Source organism: Nicotiana tomentosiformis, chromosome 3, assembly GCF_000390325.3.
Source record: "Nicotiana tomentosiformis chromosome 3, ASM39032v3, whole genome shotgun sequence".
In the NCBI taxonomy this organism is placed as follows: Eukaryota; Viridiplantae; Streptophyta; class Magnoliopsida; order Solanales; family Solanaceae; genus Nicotiana; species Nicotiana tomentosiformis.
Window position 1 is genome coordinate 139,176,010 of NC_090814.1, and position 22,755 is coordinate 139,198,764.

The following is a 22,755-nucleotide window of genomic DNA, read 5'->3' on the forward strand; positions in this document are numbered from 1 at the left end:
AATCGGACAAGGCTCGGACCAAGTTGGAACTTGGGAACAATAGTTGAAGCTCCCCAGCTTCTAGTGTAACCGCACCTGTGCATGGACAACCACATGTGCGAGCTCACACAAGCGATCTACGAGCCGCAGAAGAGGCGAAGAGGGGGACTTCTAGTGACCGCAAAAGCGTGAAAATTTACCGCACCTGCGAAGGTGCAAGTGCGAGGAAGCCAGCGCAGAAGCGGACGGAGGTCGCAGGTGCGACGCACGCACAGCAGAAATGAGTCGTTGTTCGCAGAAGCGAATGAGTCGGCTAGGGAAAGGACCGCATCCGCGAGGCCCTTTCCGCATATGCGGAGCCGCAAATGCGGTGGTTGAACCGCAGATGCGGAAATCACAGAAGGCAGAACCTTCATTTAAGTCGGGGTTTGAGTATTTTTGACCCATTTTATCCATTTTTGGGCGATTTTGGAGCTTTTTGGAGGTAAGTTAAATCTACTTATTGTGAGTTAAATACATAGATTATAGGTAGATCATAACATGTAAATTGTAAAAATCAAGGGTTTAGAAGAAAAATATAGGTTTAAATAAAAATGAGATTTTAACCATGAAATTGGTTATGGAATGAGATAAAAATTGTATATTTGAGTTGTTGAGATTATGGGTAACGAGTTCCTCCAAAAATTTCCGGAATCCGGGCACCTGGGCCCAGGATGAATTTTAGAAATTTTACCAATTTGGATTGGGTAATTAATCTAATAATCTAATTTCGAATTATTGAGCATGTATTGATTAAATTATATAACATTTGAGTAGTTTCGGATTTTTCGGCTCCAAATTGAGGCGTTAATGCGAAATTGTGTTCGGAAAGTGAGCTTTGAGATGAGGTAAGTCTCTTGTCTAACCTTATAAGAGGGAATTTACCCCATAGGTGTTGTAAATAAATATTTGTTTCTAATTGTGGGGGCTACGTACGTACGAGGTTACGAGATTTCATGTGTAGCTAATATTATGCTATTGTTCGAGTAGTTTTAGGACCCAATTCATGAAGTAATTAGAAATTTGCACTATAATTGTTAAATTAAAATGCCTAAATTATATTGGAACTTGTTAGAGAAATTTGTATTACCTTGGATATAAATCATTAATAATGTTTAAGTCAAATGCTTATAAAATATCATTCTCTTCTTGTGGAGCGGGCCGAATACCTCGGCAATAGATAGATGCATCTAAGGATCGTGCCGCACGTCCCTCGGTAGTGTACGCATCACTCTGGATCGGTACGTACGACCTCGGCATAAATCGTGCTTAATAATAAAAATTACACGATGCTTTGATATTTATTGCAGCTTGTGAAGATAAATGACTTATTGGAAATTACTAAACTGTGAATAAATTATTTATTTATTTTTACATGTTAAGGAAATTATTGTTATTCACATAAACCATGTTTATTTAAATATTTTTATCTTAATATTATTGACCCATAGTGAATGTGGAAGTCAACCTCTCGTCACTACTTCTTCGAGATTAGACTTGATACTTACTGGGTACACGTTGTTTACGTACTCATGCTACGCTTGCTGCACTTTTGTGCATGATCTGAGACAGGTGCATCAGGCGGTCCCACCGGTGCTCATCCCCGTTATCCCGAGGCCTAGTGGTGAGCTTCCTTTCTTAAGCCGTTCCGCAACATCTAGTGTCTCTCTTTGTATTTGTATTATGTCTATTATGTTCATACAGTACTTGAAATTTTGTATAATCTACTAGATGCTCATACACTTGTCACATCAGGTCTTGGCACACACGCTTGTAGAATTGTGGTTTGAAATTATTACTTTAATTGTTATTTATTTAGACTTTTTATCCTTCTTAAATATTGCAAGTAAGGAAAGTTTAATTACTCGGAATTTATTAAAAGAGAAAATATATGTTTAATTCACTAGTTGTCTTGCCTAGAGGTGACGTTGGGCGGCATCACAATAAATAGGTAAAATTGGGTCGTGACAACATGGTATTAGAGCACTAGGTTCACGTAGGTCTCAAAAGTTATGAGCAGGCCTAATAGAGTCTTACGGATCGGTACGGAGACGTCTGTACTTATCTTCGAGAGACTATAGGGTGTTAGGAAACTACCTTTCTTCATATCCTAGCGTGCAGATGATGTGGTACTAAGTATCTTTCTCTTATTCTCTCACAGATGGTGAGAACGCGCTCTACCGAGGTTCCAGACCAGGGAAGAGCTGATCCCCCAGTTGTTAGAGGTCGAGGCAAAGGCTGAGGGAGGGCTCCAGCCCATGGTACGGGACGAGGACGTCCTAGGGTTACTCCAGTTATGCCACCGGTGGGTCCAGCAGAGGATCCTATCATTGAGGAGCAGGGCTAGGTGCCCGTAGCAGAGCCAACTCTAATGGATTTCACGTCTGCATCGTGATTTCAGGAGGTCAATGGCCATATACTGCGGTTCATGGATACTATGACTCAGGCTGGTTTATTTCCAGAAGACCAAGCCACATCTCAGGCGGGAGGGGGAGCACAGACCCCTACCATGCAGGCTCATGGGCATGCAGCTGTGGTATATTAGACCCAAGGTGCACTACCCGTAGGGGGAGCCCAGCCAGTGGTAGAAGCTACCCCTGAGCCCAGACCAACTGCGGCCGGCGAGCCACAGAAGCTATTGGACATAAGGACCAGGCTACATCCTGTTGTCTTTGGGGGTGAGCGACATGAGGATCCCCAAGACTTAGTTGATCAGTGCATGGACAGACTGCACAAAATGAGGATATTGGAGTCCTATGGGGTAGACTTCGCTACCTTTCAGCTATAGGGCAGGGCCCGTAGATAGTGGCAGTCCTATATTCTTGGCAAACTAGCAGTCTCCTCCCATGACTTGGGACAGGTTCACCTGTATTTTCCTGGATAGGTATATTCTACCCTCCTAGAGGGAAGAGTTGTGGTTTCCGTTCGAGCAACTCCAGCAGGGTCAGATGTCAGTGATCGATTGTGAGGTGAGGTTCTCTAAATTGTCTCGCCATGCACTTATGATAATCCCTACTAATGCGGAGATAATACAAAGGTTTGTTGCGGGTTTACACACTGGCATTCAGGCCACTATGGCCGGAGAGGTTGAGAGTGGGACTTCTTATGAGTTGGTTATGGAGAGAGCTCATACGATCGAGGGTGTACGTTACCGTAGCCAAGAACAGGCTACGAGGGATAAGAGATTTCGATATTCAGGAGAGTTCAGAGGTGCCCCGGATGGGGGTAGAGGTCCGTTCATAAGGGGTCAGTCCAGCATGCCCCTATACCCATCACAACCGCCTCATTAGGGTGCTCTAGTATGACCTTATTTCAGTGCTATGCCGGAGAGTTCTTACCGCCCACCAGCTATTCAGGGTTCTTCCAGTGGGTAATTAGGTCATCAAGGCCAGACCTCAGATAAGCAGTCCATTGTACCGAGGGGTTGTTTCGAGTGTGGGGATCCAGTCAAATTCGGAGATTCTACCCTAGGCTTCGGGGTAGGCTAATGCAGCAGGGTCAGCAGCCTATGATTACTGCACCAATTGCTACATAGTCGCTTGGCTGCCCAGAGGCAGAGGGCAGGTGGGTAGGGGCCTTCCTAGAGGTGGAGGCCAGTTAGGTGGCGCACCAGCTAGGTTCAATGCTTTTCCATCCAGACCAAATGTAGAGGCCTCAGATGTCGTGATCACATGTATTATTTCTGTCTGCGGCAAAGATGCCTCGGTATTATTTGATCCAGGGTCTACACATTACTATGTGTCATCTCTATTTGCTCATTTTTTGTGTTTCTCGTGAGTCCTTGGGTACTCCTATTTATGTGTCCGCTCCAATGGTTGATTCTGTTATTGTGGATCAGATCTATCAGTCCTGCATTGTTACATTCTATGATTACGAAACTAGAGCAGATCATATGCTGGTTGATATGACCTACTTTGAGATCATCCTGGGCAAGGATTGGTTATCTCTATACCATGCCATCCTAGATTGCCATGCCAATACTGTTACCTTGGCGATGCCAGAGTTGCCTAGATTGGAATGGAAGGGTACGCCCGGCAGTGCATCTAGTCGGGTTATTTCCTTTTTGAAGGCTCCACACATGGTTGAGAAGGTTTGTTTGGATTATCTGGCCTATGTTCGGGACACTACTGTAGAGACTCCGCGATTGATTCATTGTCTGTAGTCCGAGAGTTCTCCGATGTGTTTCCTTCTGACCTTCCAGGCATGCCACCAGATCGTGATATTGATTTCTATATTGACTTGGCTTCAGATACCCAGCATGTATCTATCCCACAGTATCGCATGGATCTGAAAGAATTGAAGGAGTTAAAAGAGTAGTTTCAGGAGTTACTAGCCAAAGGGTTCGTCATACCGAGTATCTCGCCTTGGGGTGCACCAGTATTATTTGTTAAGAAGAAGGATGGAACTATGCGGATGTGTATTGATTATTACCAATTGAACAAAGTTACCATTAAGAACAAGTACTTGTTTCCGTGTATTGATGATCTATTTGACTAGTTATAGGGTGCTATGGTGTTCTCTAAGACCGATTTGAGATCGAGGTGCCATCTGTTGAAGATTCGAGATTCGGATGTTCCGAAGACTGCTTTCCTGACTCGATATGATCATTATGAGTTTCTGGTGATGTCCTTCGGTTTGACTAACGCCCTGGCGGCGTTTATGGATTTAATGAACATGGTGTTCAGGACATATATTGATTTGTTTGTCATTGTCTTCGTTGATGACATTTTGATCTACTCGCACATTAAAGAGGAGCACGAACAGCATATGAGAGTGGTGCCTCAGACCTTGGGGGAATAAAAGCTATATGCTAAGTTCTCCAAGTTTGAGTTTTGGCTAGACTTTGTAGCATTTTTGGGTCATATTGTATCGGGGGAGGGTATTAAAGTTAATCCTAAAAAGATCGAGGCAGTTCAGAATTGGCATCGTCCCACGTCGGCGACCGAGATCAGTAGTTTCCTAGGATTAGCAGGTTATTATCGTCATTTTGTGGAGGGATTTTCATCTATTGCAACACCTTTGACTAGATTGACCCAGAAGGGTGCTCCGTTCCTATGGTCTGATGATTGTGAGGTAAGCATTCAGAAGCTCAAGACATCATTGACTTCAACACCAGTGTTAGTGTTGCCTTCTGGTTCGGGGATGTGTACAGTGTATTGCGACGCATCAGGCGTTAGCCTGGGTTGTGTATTGATGCAGGAGGGGCGAGTTATTGCATATTCTTCACGTCAACTAAAGCCTCACTAGAAGAATTATCTCGAGCATGATTTGGAGTTAGTCGCGATTGTTCACGCTCCAAAAATCTGGAGGCATTATCTTTATGGGGTGTCTTGTGAGGTTTACACGAATCATCGCAGCTTGTAGCATTTGTTCAAATAGAGGGATCAAAATTTGAGGCAGCGCAGATGGCTCGAGTTACTGAAATATTATGATATTACCATCCTATATCATCCGGGCAAGGCAAATCTAGTTGCAGACGCCTAGAGTAGAAAGGCGGAGAGTATGGGTAGCTTGTCCTTCATTGCAGCATAGGAGAGGCCATTAGCTTTGGACATTCAATCCTTGGCTAACAGACTTGTGAGGTTGGATATTTTCTAGCCCAGGTTCTTGCATGTGTTGTTGCCCAGTATTCACTATTTGAGCAGATCAAGGCATGACAGTTTGATGATCCACACTTGTTGGTTCTCCGAGAGACGGTACTATGAGGTGGTTCCAAAGAGGTTACTATCGGTGATGATGGCGTTCTGTGACTCCAGGGTCGCCTATGTGTTCCTAATGCTGATGGTTTGAGGGAAAACATCCTAGAAGAGGCACACAGTTCTCGGTAATTTTTTCATCCAGGTGCTAAGAAGATGTATCGTGACCTGAGGCGGCATTATTGGTGGTGGCAAATAAAGAAAGACATAGTTGAATATGTAGCTAGGTGCCTAAATTTCCAGCAAGTTAAGTATGAGCACCAGAGGCCAGGTGGCCTACTTTAGTAGATGACTATACTGGAGTGGAAATGGGAACGCATTACTATCGACTTCGTAGTTGGGTTGCCGCAGACCTTGCGGAAGTTTGATGCAGTTTGGGTTATTGTAGATAGGTTGACCAAATCAGCGCACTTCATTCCGGTTGTGACTACGTATACCTCAGAGAGGTTGGCCCAGATCTATATTCATGAGATAGTTCGGTTACACGGAGTGCCAATTTCCATCATATCAGATAGAGACCCTCAATTTATTTCACATTTCTGGAGAGCAGTACAGAGCGGACAATTCAGATTTTGGAGGATATGCTCAAGGCATGAGTGATTGACTTCGGAGATTAGTGGGATCGTTTCTTTCCTTTGGCCAAGTTTCCTTATAACAACAATACCCAATCCAGTATCGAGATGGCTCCATTTGAGACTTTATATGGTAGGCGATGTTGTTCGTCCACCGGATGGTTAGAGCTCGGCGAGGCTAAGTTACATGGTACTGATTTCGTGAAGGATGCCTTGGAAAAGGTAAAGTTGATTCAGGAGCGACTTCGTACAGCACAGTCCAGACAGAAGAGTTAGGCGGATCAGAAAGCGCGTGATTTATCATTTATGGTGGGTGAAAAGGTTCTCTTGAAGGTTTCACCGATGAAGGGAATCATGAGGTTCGGGAAGAAGAGCAAGTTGAGCCCAAGGTTTATAGGTCCGTTTGATGTGTTGAGACGAGTTGGGGAGATTGCTTATGAGGTTGCTTTGCCTCCTAGTCTATCAGGAGTTCATCCGTTTTTTCAAGTATCTATGCTCCAGAGGTATCATGCTGAACTGTCACATATGTTAGACTTTAGCACATTTCAGCTAGATGAGAGCTTGGGTTATGAAGAAGAACCAATTGCTATTGTTTATAGGCAGGTTCACCAGCTAAGGTCCAAAAATATTTATGCGGTAAAAGTTTAGTGGAGGGGCCAACCAGTTGAAGAAGCGACTTGGAAGGCCGAGGAGGACATGCGGAGCAGATATTCCCACTTATTCAGCACTCCATGTATGATTCTAAACTCGTTCGAGAACGAATGTTTGTTTAAGAGGTGGAGAATGTACCGACCCAACCGGTCGTTTTGCCATCTAGCGAGCCCGTTTTATGATTTCAAACTTGTCGGTATGTTCGGGCGGGGGCCCGGGAGCCTCGGGTGTTAATCGAATGAGGCTTGGACCAAGTTGGAACTTTGGAACAACAACTGAAGCTCCCCAGCTTCTGGTGTAAACGCACATGCGCATGGACAACCGCAGGTGCGAGCTCGCAGAAGCGAGCCACGAGCCGCATAAGCGGCCAAGAGGGGGGCTGCCAGTGACTGCAGGAGCGGGGAAATGGACTGCACCTACGAGGGCGCAGGTGCGAGGAAGGCGGTGCAGAAGCGGATGGAGGTCGCAGGTGCGACGCACGCACCGGAGAAGCGAGTCGCTGGTCATAGAAGCGAAGGAGTCGGCTTGGGAAAGGACCGCATCTGCGAGGCCCTTTCCACAGATGCGGAGTCGCGAATGCGATGGTTGAACCGCAGATGCGGAAATTACATAAGGCAGAACCTTCATTTAAGTCGGGGTTTGAGTATTTTTGACCCATTTTCTCCATTCTTGGATAATTTGGAAGCTTCTTGAGAGGGGTATTCACCTAGCAACTTGAAGGTAAGTTAAATCTACTTATTGTGAGTTAAATACATAGATTATGGGTAGATCATAACATGTAAATTGTGAAAATCAAGGGTTTAGATGAAAAACCTAGGTTTTAATAAAAATGAGATTTTAACCACCAAAATGGTTATGGAATGAGATAAAACTTATATATTTGAGTTCTTGAGATTATCCTCCGAAAACTTTCAGAATTCAGGCACGTGGGTCGGGGTGAATTTTAGATTTTTTACCAATTTGGATTGAGTAATTAATCTAATAATCGAATTTCGAATTATTGAGCATGTATTTATTAAATTATATAACAGTTGGGTAGTTTCGGATTTTTCGGCACCAAATTGAGGCATTAACGCGAAATTGTGATCGGGAAGTGAGCTTTGAGACGAGTTAATTATCTTATCTAACCTTGTAAGAGGGAATTTACCACATAGGTGTTGTAAATAAATATTTATTTATAATTGTGGGTGCTACGTACGTATGATGTTACGAGAATCCGTGCGTAGCTACTATTATGCTATGTTCGGGTAGTTTTAGGACCCAATTCATGAACTACTTGGAATTTTGTACTATAATTGTTAAATTAAAATGTCTAAATTATATTAGAACTTGTTAGAGAAATTTTTATTACCTTGGATATAAATCATTAATAATGTTTAAGTCAAATGCTTATAAAATATCCTTCTCTTCTTATGGAGCGGGTCAAACGCCTAGATAGTAGATAGATGCATCTATGGATCGTGCCGCACGTCCCTTGGTAGTGTACACGTCACTCTAGATCGGTCGTACGACCTCGACATAAATCGTGCTTAATAATAAAAATTTCACGATGCTTTGATATTTATTGCAGCTTGTGAAGATAAATGACTTATTGGAAATTACTAAACTATGAACAAATTATTTATTTATTTTTCATGTTAAGGAAATTATTGTTATACACATAAACCATGTTTATTTAAATATCTTTATCTTAATATTATTGACCCATAGTGAGTGTCGAAGTCGACATCTCGTCACTACTTCTTCGAGATTAGACTTGATACTTATTGGGTGCACGATATTTACGTACTCATACTACACTTGCTGCCCTTTTGTGCAGGATCTGAGACAGGTGCATCAGGCGGTCCCACCGGTGCGCATGCCCGTTATCCCGAGGCCTAGTGGTGAGCTACCTTTCTGCATCACCTAGTGTCTCTCTTTGTATTTGTATTCTGTCTATTATGTTCATACATATGTTCATACAGTACTTGAAATTTTGTATAATCTACTAGATACTTATACACTTGTGACACCAGATCTTGGCACACACGCTAGTAGAATTGTGATTTGAAATTATTACTTTGGTTTTTATTTATTTATACTTTTTATACTTCTTAAATCTTGCAAGTAGGGAGAGTTTAATTACTCGGAATTTATTAAAAGAGGAAATATATATTTAATTCACTTAGTTGGCTTGCTTAGCGGTGATGTTGGGCGTCATCACGGCCTATAGGTGAAATTGGATCGTGACACTCTCGATTACAAAATTAATAAACAGCTAATATGTAGTACAAGATAGATAGATGTTAATAAATCAAATAACCTCTAAATGTAAAAGCAGATAAAAGTTAAATAAAAAGTTTTAGCTCAAGCATGTGAATTTGAGGAATAATATCTACTATTATATAAAAATATTAAGATCATCTTTCTCCCAACACAAGAAAAGTTACTCCATACTGGAATTAGTACTAACAAAGAAAATATCCTTATCCATTAAATAAGAAAATAGAAAGAAATATTCAAGAAGAATAGTTCCTCCTATTTAATTAAAAAGAAGAACTAGAATTATTTCCTACACTTGATAACTCAATAAGAAAGAAAGAAAAAGACTTGAAGAAAGAGAGATTTCAAATGTATTTCTAGCTTATTCTCCTCTCCGTTTTTCTCTTGAGCAGCTCCCAATGAACCTATTTATAGTTTCAAAGCCATGTGATCTTTAGATTTGGAAGATTTCATGTTGTAAGTTGCTTGGCTTCATAACGGATTTCATCTAGATTTAGCAAATTTTATGTTGCAAGTTGCTTGGCTTCATAACCGATTTCATCTAGATTTGGCAAATTTCAAGGCACTTTGCACCAAGTTGGCAAGTAGTAATTTTTTGTTGTGAAATTAAACTCAAATTGGTTATGTTAACTTTATTTTCCTTTCCATAGCTAGTTGCCAACTTGTTTTAGAGTACCTACAATGTGTGATTTCCTTTTCTTTCTTCCAAACCTTTACAGCTTTTGATCTTCTTTTCTTTTTCCTTTTCTTCCATTTTGTTTGTGTTGGTCTCTCTTATAATATGTGAAAATTGACCTTTTGCTGCCAAGTTTCTTCTTTGTCCATTACTTCAATTATTTCCTACAAAAAAAAATAGTATTAAAATTCAAAGATAACAACTTAATTTATACATAGTATTTTCTCTTATTATTAGGATGAGAAATAGCAGAAGGTGGAGCAGGAGAGGACTTGACAAAGAAGGAGGTAGACTCTGAGAGGAAGTTGGCCCCTAATGACTGAAGTTCTCTTTGATTTTCATCATTAAGGAACATAGAATAAGCCTTTCCTAGAGAGTGGAACATGAATCATCATTAAGATGTTGCTTCTGATATTGGAATATGTGTCATTGAGTCCAACTAGAAAGTGGATGAGTTTTTGCCCTTCACTACATTGTGGTTCAACCCCATATGTGCAAGATGGACCAAAAGAAGCAGTCTTTAACTCATCCTATAACTTCCTAAGTTTAGTATAGTAACTAGCAATATGATAAGACTTTTGGGAGACACCAACAATCTCTCTCTGAATTTGATAGTACCTACTGGCATTAGACTGCCCATACCTCTCATCTATATCTTTACAAATTTTCCTTGCAGTGTCACAAAGCAAGACACTGTCAGCAATATCTTTAGACAAAGAATAACTTAACCATGCAAATACTATGTTGTTGCATCTCACCCGGTGGTCATAGAGAGAGGGGAATCATGAGGCGGATGGGAGATTCTTCCATTGATCATCCCAGCCTTGTTCTTTGCAGATAGTGCAATAAAAATATTTTTCTTCTAGGATACATAACTAGTTCAATTGAAAGGTACTTGTACAAGTAGGCTTCCCGGGTTATCATATGGATGTACATATAGGGGATGGGAAGAATCAATAGAATGACTAATGGTTGAGTATACAGGTAAGGAGGTTGTGGATGCGTCAGTACTCATTTTTAGCAAACAAAACTGTCGTTCAACTAATAATTAAACGGTTTTCACAGTGCAGACAACAAGCAATTGAAAGAGTATACATGCATCTAACAGCGACCTTAGATACAATATGCAATACAAGAGATAATACCAAAAATTCTCCAGCTAGGGCACAAAACTTATGACATCGATAAGAAATCTTGAGGAATTGGAAGATACTACCAGTTCTGCTTCAGCTAATCTAAGGAGAGCAAGCTTCCGTAGTGATTTTCCGAGAAAAAACCCCCAAAATCGTCCAAGAGAAAAACACGAATTGTCAGTCGCTGACAAAACAAAACTCGAGCAAATCGAAAATTTTGACCGATGAATCGACAGAACTCGTCGAGAGCTATGCGGATCTCCGCTCTGATACCATGTTAAGATAAAAGACAACCATGAAAATGGAGATTGAAGGAGAGAAAACCCTAGTCTCTAAGACGAGGAGAGAGAACTGATGTTGAAACCATGAGCTAAATAAAAGACTGATTCTAAAGAGAAGGTTCTAGTTATATTTACAAAATATCTAACTAAATCGGACAAGGGTCGGGTCCCTAAATGAAAATAAGGCCCAACTACTAATAGGCCCAATATGAGAGAGCCACCCTGGATTTGGTCTTAGTAACGAAACTCCATCATTTCTTTTTTTCTTTTTGTTTTTTGGCTTGCAAAATGAAATTGCACAGCCATATTAAATTGTAACTATGAAACTATACGAAATATTGATCAAGTATATCGATCCAGTTTACTCGTCACAACATGAAAATTTTCTATTTCTAGTTCCATTAACTTGTCCCCGTTAACAACAATAACTTATTCAGATGCAACACAAACAAAGAATAGAAATCAAGATGACATTGTCAGTCCCAAGGAAGGAACTAGAAATGATTAACAAAATTTAAAAAACCGTTAAAGAACTTAGTAATATACAAGATTACAAATATCAGATCAACCAAATTTCATGATTTTAGGAGCAAACCTCAAAAGCCTATCTAAAGTACTAGGCAAGAACTTCCTAGCAAACAAGTAACACATGTTAGTGGGCTCCCCATTATACTCACACTTGGTCCCATTCCTCATCCGATTCAGCAAATCTGCTGTCACCTCTGTCCTAATAAACCTTGTCGGATGGGGCCCACCTTTGCTCCAGTCAACCCAAGTCAACGTCCTATTCCCATTTTTCCACCAATATCTCATAGTCGCAACAGTTGGCAAATAATGCTCATCGGAATAACACGCAGGTTTACAATATCTCTTGAATAATTGGAAATATTTCTGATCGGATATTATGTCGATCGCCATTTCACGATCGACTTCGAACCACTGGGACCCTTTTCGCCATTGGTCGAGGGTGATCCAGGGTCGCATTTTCTTGTTGTAACGGCCTCGGCCCACAGGACTCGGCAGATCATAAGACTCCATGAAAGTTTTGGTTGAGTTCATGATATAGTTGTATATGGTGGTGAAGTTGTATAAAGGAATACATGACTCTGAAAGTAGTACAAAACGCTCGTTTGACAAGTCTAGTAATGCATTAGCTAGTAATCGGCGTTCTGCTTCTACCATGTTGAATTTTCCCCACTCTACTCTCTGCATATATAGTGAAACAAACCATGTCAAAATGTTAAGTTTGTCATATATTATACAATACAATACGAGATATAACTAAAAAGTTAAAAAAAATTCAAGCCACAAGTTTGCAAAATGAATCTCATTGTATCCTTCTATGTGATAACTGAATGACCACAATTCCAACTTTTTTGATCTTACTGTTATTAGTGTCTAATTACATCTTTCTTATTTCAGGTAAACTACGTGCAGAAAAAATATTACCTAGTCACAAGTTCAAGTTTTGAAAAAAAACTGTAGGAGGTTTACACCTCAACCCAATAAGGCTATAACTACATGAATATGTTATTGTTTACCACTTAAAGCTAGTTAGTCAATTCACATTCTCACTAGCTAACTTTTGTAAACTAATATAGTTTGGTGTAAAACACAGGATGTTGGTTTACTTTTTGCGGAATGATACCCACTTAAATTTTGGGAATCTTAGATCTTGTTTGTTGCCAAAATGGGCAGAAGAGGGGTGGTTATTTTGACAGGAGAGAGCCTATCTCAGAGAGGCCCATTTGGGACAGGGCCCAAAAAACCTTGGATTAATGGTCTGTAAACGGACGAAGTTAGATTCAAATGGACTCAACCTTTCCTACCCTAAAGGACCAAATATTTATCCTTACAAATGGTTGACTGGTTGGGCCGAGGCTAATATATGGGCTCTGCAAAGAATTAACCCAAACAGCCGCCCACCTAATCTGTTAAACTAAAAGTAGCCAACGGATATATAAAATATATATATAATTCATGTATAATATATGTATAACTGTGTGTAATTACTGTATAATCTATGTATACTGGCTAGAAAAAGTAAATATTGAATCTGGCCGGTTATTTGGGTAACAATCCCAGAAAAATTTGAGAAAAGTATATTTTTAGTCGATCCCAGAAATAATAGCCGACAAAATATATATTGTGTATATATTATACATATTTTATATATTTTTAAGCTAGCGAATTGAATTAGTTTCATCTGACGGGCCAATTTTGTACTTTGCCCAAGAAATATTTCTGGACCTCAACATGCTCTTTTAGTCTTTGCGTGACTACTTGAGAGAGATTATAAGGCACAGAAAAAAGGAATTTTGGTAGTGTGACTGTGTGACAACACAATAGAAGGAAAAAGAGATTTTTCTCTAGTTGGCAATAGAATAAAAGAAATATACAACAAAAAGTATTTTAGCAAAACCTTGTTTAGAAAGGCAGCATGGATGCTTAGTTCCTCCAACAAAAAGGGGGGACATCACACGTTTTTTTCATCTCTCTTTTAGACTTGATCCAAAGAGCAATATTGCAATTACCATTTAAACAAAACAAAAAAGGAACAGTGTAAAAATGGTGATAATTAGCTGTAATTAAAGCAAACTCTTATTCTTAGAATCTAAACTAGAATTTTTCTATTTCCCTGAAAATTTAATAATAACTGTAGTTCCTTGCCCTAAAAAACTTTCCGTTTTCCTAATGCAATTGTCCGATCTTACATTCTAGCTAGCCAACAGGATTCTATAGAATAGCATGATTCTCGGTAATTAATGCTAAAAGACGCGTTTAATATTTTTATTAAAGGAATCGAAGCTAAAAGAAAAGTCAATTCTTCCATTAATATAGTCTTTAACGTATCAATAATAAAATTCTATAGTTGGAGCCTTTAATAATGAATCTGGTCTACATTTGGAAACGACTTCAGCTCAATCTTAGTTTCCGTGCTGCCTAGTAAAACCCGGACCATATAATACGGTACCGGTTGATATTTTATATTTTTGTTTTTTTCGCCCTCAATAGTCATTTTATTTATTTTCCACTATACTAGGTTTGTGCGTAAGTAATTAAAAAATGAACATCTTGACATTTATAATCATTGCATGCCTTCTTTGTAGATCTCTATGTGATGAAAACAAAAAACGTCTTTTTAAAAAAGAAAAAGATAAGGGTCTAAGTCTTTAGCAATCTTTATGTTTGATCCCGACTAATTCGGATTAGTGCATAGAAAATTCCATGATTGAGACTTCTGATTAAAAGAAAAGGGTCGTTGCATGAATCTTTAGCATTCCGTATCTAGAACCTACGTACTGATCCCGACTAATTCGGATTAGTGCATAAAAAATCTCACAGTGGACTTTTAGCTCCATACTGAAAAAGGACTTTATTTTTGATGATCGAAACTGCTGGTTAAAGAAGAAGGAACATTTACCAATTCAATTTAACTTACTATAATGATTTTCATACCATTAGTGCACTTTAACTCTTTACTTTTTAAATTATCAATAATATTACTATCGACAGTTATATGTTGTTTCAAGTTGCTTTAAAGTACAATGAAAATAGAAGAATTAGGAGTTGCAAATAATTATAGTAAACTTTACCTTACTTGGTATTCTTCGTCCATGAAAGATGGGTCCTTCTTCGGGAGCATTTCCATTAAAGGAAGGCTGAGAATGAATGTAAATGGAGTAAAGCCCTTCATATCCTCTGAAAAATCTTTCCCAAAGTGGAGCCAATGGCAAACTTCCTCTTGTAAGAAACATAAAAGCAATCTTTGGCGTTCGTTTAAACGGCAAAACCCGAACACGTGGCACCATTGAAGCCCTCCAAATCAACTCTTCATCCTTCATATCATGTTTACATGATTTTGGTGGCTTAAGATAATCTCTTAACCCTATTCTTCCTACACTTTTGGTTTCACTATTTATCGAATTATCACTTAAAACCAAATTAGGTATTTGTGGTGGTGATGAAATAATAAGGGGTGGTTGTTGTGGTGGTGATTGAGGATAGAATAATTTGTTTTGTAAAGTGTTAGGAAGATCTTTGAGATAGAAACTTAGTGATATACCAATAATTAAACCAGACCCGAATAAAATAAAATAAGCAACGAGATTATGGAGGTACATTTGAGAATTGAATAGTTTTGAAGTGAAAAATAGTTGGTTATGTTGTTCATTCTTCATTTTTTTGAAAATCCAAGAAAAAAGTAAAAATACTCTCAGAGAGGAAGGGAGAAGAAGAGGAATTAGTTATTCCCCTTTGAGGTAAGGAAGTGAGGAGATGTTGAGATCGAAGCAAAGAACTACATGCTTTCTTTGTCTATATATGTGCGTGACAGATTCTAATATTTTAACCTACAACAAGTTTGGGTCTCTTAAATTGGTATTAATTAACACATCAACACTTAATAATTTCTGATCTAGGACTTAATGTAAGGATTGTGCGTATTATTATATGAAAATACAGTATTTAATACTCCTATTTATTTTAATTAAACTCTTTTATGTTCTTTCATTCAGCTACAACAATCTGAACGTAGTGTCAATATTATCAGATACAACACAGATTTATTTTGTACAAGTTATGTTCTAATAAGAAAGAAAAAAGAAGACCTGATTTACAGGAATAATGTACAAGAAGATAGAGAAAATGCGATTATCTAATTAATCATTGTTGGAAAAATGCATAAGAGGAAGAAGGAATTGAGTAATCGTGAAATTACCGGATGAGAAAGAATATTCTTGGAGTTGATGTAGAGACATGTTGAGGGCTTGAGTTATTTACAGAGTGGAGGGAATATTTATTCATTCAGATTTAAGCAAATTGAATTAGTTTTTGCAGCTAATTTAGAAGTTTTAGAAGAAAGATGGAGAAAGACGAAGAATTGGAACAGAGAGAAAAGCAAGAAGAGTTTGTGTTATGCCAAGTGGATCCTAATTAGTCCAAAAATATTTCAATTACTACCCTATTTGTAGGAAAACAGCCTAGGCATTGGCCAGTATTCCACGTACCTGCCTCATTTTCTTGTTCCATTTTCTTGCTAGTATACGCCGTCTTCTTTTTTTAGAGTAAAAAACTCCAAATTATAAGGATACCGGTTTTGCAATTAACAATTAGAGGACATCCTTGTGTACTTAAAGCTCTAATTATGCATAGAGTTTTTCGGAAGAGTTTCAACAAATATTAAATTATGAACCTATAATTTAATAGTGTAATGAATTCATCGTTAATAATCTAAAAGTTGAACCCATCAAATTGAAATCCCAAATAGACATCTGCTAAAGATCCCTTTCAGGTCTTGCAGTCAACGATTAGAGAAAGTCAAAATGCTAATTCTTTTTCAGCTTTTTTTAAGAAATACATTAACTTCTGCATACTATAAAAGAAATTATAAAAAGTTGGAAACTTCAAAAGAAATAGTGGATGAAGAAAACAGATGGGAGAACAGCACATCGTCTCCTCTTTAGATGATCTGAATAAACGTTGAACAACGTGGAAGGTAATTCCTTAGTGGTGGGGTAGATATAAGAAACATTAGAATGCATGTAGCGAAGTTAATATTTATACCATTTCATGCCACACGAACTTCAAAAAAAATCCTGAAGTTTGAACTGTTTCGGAAAAATTTCCTAAAGCTCAAAGAAAAGTGCCTAAACTTCAGGAAATTTGCCTGAACTCAAAGAAATTTGCCTGAACCATAAATTGGAAGCAAAAGTTGAGGCTTCTATTAAAGAACAATGTTTCACGGCTCGTTGTTTCCTCGAACATATACTAGGGGGCCAACAATGATGATTTTGGGGGTTGGGGGGAGGGGGTTCTCTACCTTCACAAGTTCTATAATGTGATTCTTTCTACTGCATCTTTCTGCAGTAACATAGATTCACATTCATGGCTAGAAAACAATGGAAGAAGTTCTTCATACCAGCAGAATACGAGTAAATAGCAAAGAACTGAGTCAGTATAATCTCCCTCAATGTGCTCAACCAGTTCGCTGGAGTTCACAGCTGTTACACAACAGAAACTCCTAAACTAAGGTGGAAGTCTAATATTGACACCAAACCAACGCATACAATTTCCATAATGTGTTAGTTATGGCAGTACAAAATCCATATGTGGTAGTTTTTTAGAAGGTTAGAATGCAAGAGACTAACCAGCTAACTCGATCCAGAAAGTTATCAAAAATAAGACAACAAATAATGGTTTCAGTTATTTAGAGGGGACTGTATGTGTATTGGTTTCTTTCTCAATTTTTATGTGCCCCCGCTCCCCATCTTCCATAAGGATCACAGTGTTCCCACTTACCCTCTACATGAGCAGAAACTACCTGTTGGTGGTAGAGGTGCTTTACCGCCAAAGCATGCGTCGCTCGTGATGGTTTGCTGAAGGAACTTTCTTTTTTATTGGTGCATTTGCTCGAGGAACTGTTTTTGTCAGTTTTAGGACCGATGTACAGCACTCCCTACAAGCAGCTAGTTCTTAAGTTCGACAATGTCAAAAGAATATTTCGCCCAAATCCTTCAACTTGTACAAAAAAATTTCCCATTGTCATGAACTCTCACCAAGTGTGTATTGGCATCATGATAACAAATTCACAAGCATCATATCTTATCCACCAACTATAGGAGATTCCCTCTGTATTTATTGAACAAATCCTTTAGCTTTTTCTATCGTGTATTAGCCCTTTTATATTCTTATCAGTCCTTATATCATTTTTGGGGGGCAGTTATAAAGCAACTATGAGTACACTTAGTCTTAATTTTGGAAAGGTCTTAGTTGCCTGTCTTTTTACCTTTCATCAAATTAGCAAAAAATGTGTCTCCATGCATGTGTACATAGATGAGATCGAATACAAAAACAAATAGAACCAGAGGATCATAACCAGCCAAGGCCTTATAAGGGTTTCCTTGTACAAGTGTTAAGAACAAAAGAATATACCCTTACCAAATGAAATTTCACACGGTAAAAATCAGAAAAGATGGAGAAAAACCACTTCACCAATTGCAAGTGTAATGAGTAACTAAAACAGCGAAAAAATGAAGTGTAATGTACAGAAGAACTCACCTAAGCCGTATTGATCAAATATATCATATTCATAATCAAGACCCCAGCTTCCATTGCTACAAAAGAAAATCAGGAATAACAGGTGATTGTGCTGCTAATGTTAGAGCCCCTTCTGCCCTTTGTCGGGATTTATGCTTGCCATGATGATGGCTAACCTTCTGCTTATCTCCCTCTTCATGTTCATCTTTATCTTTTGCATTACTTCTATGTTTCTTCTCTTTACCACGAGAATGGCGTTTGCTTCTTCTCAAATTTGCATTTTCTAGTTCAGAATTCTCCATAAATTTAGAATCCTCTTTTGGTCCGGAAGACTTGTCTATATCTAACTTGTCCTTCTGTCTTCTCTTACTAGATGACTTGTCAGACTTCTTAGTTCTTGATGATGATGCTGTGGCTTCATCACCGAAAAGAACATCTCTCACAGCACCAGAGATTAAGTCATCTTTGGAATCTACCTTCTTTGCGGGGATAAAAGGTCCATCTCCATCATCCAGTTTGACTACTACAGGCCTAGGCTTTGCCTGGTTTGTCTTTTTCTTAGGGAATAGAGATTGTTCTGTCAGCTTAATAAGATCATCAGCCTTGTCATCAGCATTCTCTCCAGTCTTGAGGTCATTAGCAGGTGGGTATTCATCATTTATCGTTTCCTTTTTCTGTGACTGTAAATAGTATAGCCCATGGCGTTTGCGATGCTCTGCAAGAAGAGATGTTGATTCAGTTGATTCAAATTCTTCCTTACCTTGCCGATCAGACATGGTAACATCATCCTTTTCGGAGGAAATTGATCTTCCAAGGGAGAAAGAAGTAGGTATATGCAACTCAAAGTCACCACATATGGCATCCAGATCATTCAGACTTTGATTAAGCATCATTCCTTCAGGTATTGGTACCCTTTCCTGAGAACTTGCTGAAACTGGACCAAGCTCTTCAGAAAAGGCTTCAGCAATTAATTTGATCATTTCATGAGTCTTCCTTTGTCCCTTGTCATTATCTTCTTCCCTTTTCACCAAGTAACCAGGTAATTCTTCTCTTACCAATTCAACCAAACCAAGGACATTTCTTGACCTCTCCAGTATCTCCACCCCATGGCTTCCTGCTAGTGGTCCCAGCGTTGTTTCTACAAGATTTAATATGTTAACAATAGATTCTTCAGTGATTGGCTCCCCCTTGAAGGAGGTTGAGGACAACCAGTCACGAGCAACAGCCATATCCTCAAAACTCTCTACTGAAACATCCCTAACAGGTCGATGTAACATCATCCTGTGACTCAAACCCCCGTCATCTGAGTCACTTTCAGCAACAAATCCAGCTCTTACAAACTGAGAATTCTCTTGTACTGCTCCATGCATTATATCTGCCACTCCTTGGGAAGCTGAAGAAATAACTTCCTTGGTAGAAATAGCATAATGCAGATAAAAGGTAAGTACTTTAAATGCAGACTGGATATATACTGCTTTTATTGATGGCGGCAATAAACTGGTTCTTGGTTGCAACAGTGCTTCCATAATTTCCAATGGGTTTTTGGAAAATCGAACATACTCCCCTGACACCCAAGCAGCTGCTGATAAAATCGGATGTATGAAAGGATTGCCAAGCAATGCAGGATCATTTAGCAAATCACGGCCAACTCGAACAAGTTCTGGTCTTGCATCTTTGACTCTCATACCTATATCCGCAAGCTGGTTCTCTATCTCCTCCCCCTTCTGACAGTGCAGAACTCTCGACATTTCCCCAAGAAGTGATACATACCAATCAAAATCCACAATTATCTCATACACATTCCTTGAACAAGTCAACAAGATGCACCCCAGAATTTCATTACAAAACTCTGGGTCTGACTTAAGAGCATAATTGATCAAAACCCTGCAAATTTCCGCCACATTATCCTCGGAAACCATGGCCATGACAAGCTGCAAGGCCTCAAGTTTAATATTTGCATCCGCATCACTTAACGATTTAATCACAAAATCCTTATTCTCTATAACTGGCCACAAATGCTTAGGCGCAACAATGGTAAGTGCTTGCAAACCAAGATACTTGAGATTCGGATCATCATCATTCAAAAACTCCCTAATCTTCTCAACAGAAAGCTTCACAGCAGAGTCATACTCACTGAAACTACTAACAATAGTCCTCACGCATTCAAAAGACAATGACTTTGCACCCGTTCTCCTCAAATGTTCGCAGATTGGCTCCACCAGCCTTTTCCCCAACCTCGGCTCCAATGGAGCCAACTTCACACAAATCTTCAGAACTTTAATCAACAGCCAATTATTCCGCGAATCAACCAATATCTTATAAAATTCGGGTGCTAACGGGAGATAAGATTTCGGTTCTTTGCTAGCAAGCTCACAAAAAACACCAACAACAGCAGATACAATAGCCGGATCAGAATTCTCCAAATTTTCAATTAATCTCTTAAAACAAACCCTAACCGCATCTGGATATAACTCGAATAGTCTCAAAATAATAGCAATAGCTTTTTTCCTAGTAGAACCTTTGTTACTATTCAGTAAAGTGAATACCTCAGGAGTTAAATCACGTGCTAAATCAGCGGTCGAAATGAAACAAAGAGTGTGAAGAGCGAGGCTTACTTCGTGTGGATTAGGAGACGAGAGGTCCTTGCGAAGCTGATGAGTCAGCAGGAGGATGACGTCAGTAGTCGAAGGATCAAAGGAAAGAGAAGCGGCGAGATAAGCAATGCGTTTAAAATTGAAAGACTGAGAGGAAGAGAGTTCTATAGCGTGAAAAGCAGCCCACGACATGTCGACGCCATGAATTGAGTGCAAGTAGGTAAGTTTCTGAAGGGCGGTGGCTTTTGTCTGCTGATCGGTGGACTTGATTTCGCGGCGGATCTCGTCGACGGCTTTGGAGATGAAGGTTGATTCGTCGCCGACGTAGAGACGGAGGCCTTTGATTAAGTCTTCTAAAGATCGCTGGAAGAGAGATTCGAGAAGAGACGGACCGGCCATTACATCAATTACTGCCCCTCTATAAAAAATTGAATGTGTTTTGCTGCTCTGAGAGTAGTTGTTGAGAGGATTTTGATGAGAAATTGGGCAGAATTTAGAAGCCGGCAGTTGGGTTTCTGCTATTATCAAATTGGTGCATCGCTGGTTTGCTGGTGATAGATTTAGCCTTTAGGACGGAAAATCGCCCCCAGGAGTCTGAATTACAGTGACTACTCTTCTAGTAAAATGGAAATTTTTATTCCACGTAGCAAAATGGAGAGATAACAAGCACGTTAAATTTACCGGATGTCAATTATTTTCACTTTCAGTACTTTTTATCTTCAAGTTTCATTATGTGTGACACTTTTTTGTACTGAATTTCATTGTTCAAAGACGAATAATTGATAATTGCTCTTTGAACGATTTATACCCAAAAACTTGGTGGTTAATGAGGTTTGAATGATCGTGAAAAAATTGTTGTTTGAACGATTTGTCTATATAGTTACTACACGTATTAAAAAGTATATAAATCGTATAATTAGAATTTTTATCTATGTCTAAAGACTACGCATATTTTCTATCAAATTGATATGGTTTAATATCATATTGGACATTTAAAAATGTAATGTAGGAAGGACTTAATAGATAAAGCAACCGAAAAACTACATATTTAGGGAGATGCAAGTGGTGAAATATCTTTTCTACGTTAAAACGTTGATTAGTTAATGCAAAACATTGTAGAAAATTTCCGTATATATACTTCTACTATAAAACATAGTGTTGCATCCCGCTTACCTTGGTATTTATTCAACTTTGCTTTTGCTCCTAGTTTTTACTCTTTCGCCCTCTTCTAATAGCGATTAATTTATGAAAGAATTATAAGAAAATACACGTTCATAACAAAAAATAGCCTATGTTTTTAAGTTTTACCCGATCTAGCCCATATTGTACATATTTTGAAAGCACTAGCAAATTCAAAATTTGTGCTCTTACAACCATTGCTTTTAAAAGCTATGGAGTTAGATCTGTGTTCTCACAACCAGTACCTTTAACTGTCTGGACGCATAGGCAATCACCTTACCGTCTTGCATAAGTACTACGCCGAGACCAATATACGACCTAAGGAACCATAGTCGCAGCCCCGCCATGACCGTTCCTCGTTCTTTTGCGTTTTACGGCCAAAAAACTAGAATTCCGCCCGATTCCCATATTTTCGTGTTCTATAGCCAACTCCTTCCGAGTGGTCCCAGCTTTCACTCTCTCTTCTTCTCACTTCTTCTACATATGCTTCAAGGGGTCGTTTGTCATTATTGCTTCTCCCCCTGTATCACTTGGTTGCAATGTAAGAAAATTGAAGAGTAAAAGTCCATCATTGAAGGCCATTCAAAGCTTTGCTTTCGAAAATAGAATTTTTTTGAGTCTGTTAGTTATTTGGATTGGATGTTGTTCCAATTGA

At 39.0% G+C, this 22,755-nt stretch overlaps 2 protein-coding genes and 1 long non-coding RNA gene across 3 annotated transcripts in view; all 3 read right to left on the bottom strand.

Moving 5' to 3' along the window:
• LOC138906894 (uncharacterized) overlaps positions 1–11,127 on the bottom strand; it is a 114,476-nt gene extending 103,349 nt beyond the window's left edge. The window contains exon 1 of the long non-coding RNA XR_011414520.1: positions 11,089–11,127. This is a non-coding gene — a long non-coding RNA (uncharacterized lncRNA). The remainder of the gene's footprint in view (positions 1–11,088) is intronic.
• A 535-nt stretch (positions 11,128–11,662) lies between these two features.
• On the bottom strand, positions 11,663–16,291 carry LOC104115679 (glycosyltransferase BC10-like). Its single transcript, XM_009626358.4, has 2 exons — positions 14,886–16,291; positions 11,663–12,495 (listed from the first exon to the last, which is right to left on the bottom strand). Exons 1-2 carry the CDS (start codon positions 15,468–15,470, stop codon positions 11,854–11,856), a joined length of 1,227 nt encoding a protein of 408 aa, XP_009624653.1. The 5' UTR covers positions 15,471–16,291; the 3' UTR covers positions 11,663–11,853.
• A 1,843-nt stretch (positions 16,292–18,134) lies between these two features.
• Positions 18,135–21,568, bottom strand: LOC104115680 (AP-3 complex subunit delta). The gene has a single exon (XM_009626359.4). It carries the CDS (start codon positions 21,318–21,320, stop codon positions 18,405–18,407), a length of 2,916 nt encoding a protein of 971 aa, XP_009624654.1. The 5' UTR covers positions 21,321–21,568; the 3' UTR covers positions 18,135–18,404.
• Positions 21,569–22,755: the final 1,187 nt, after the last annotated feature.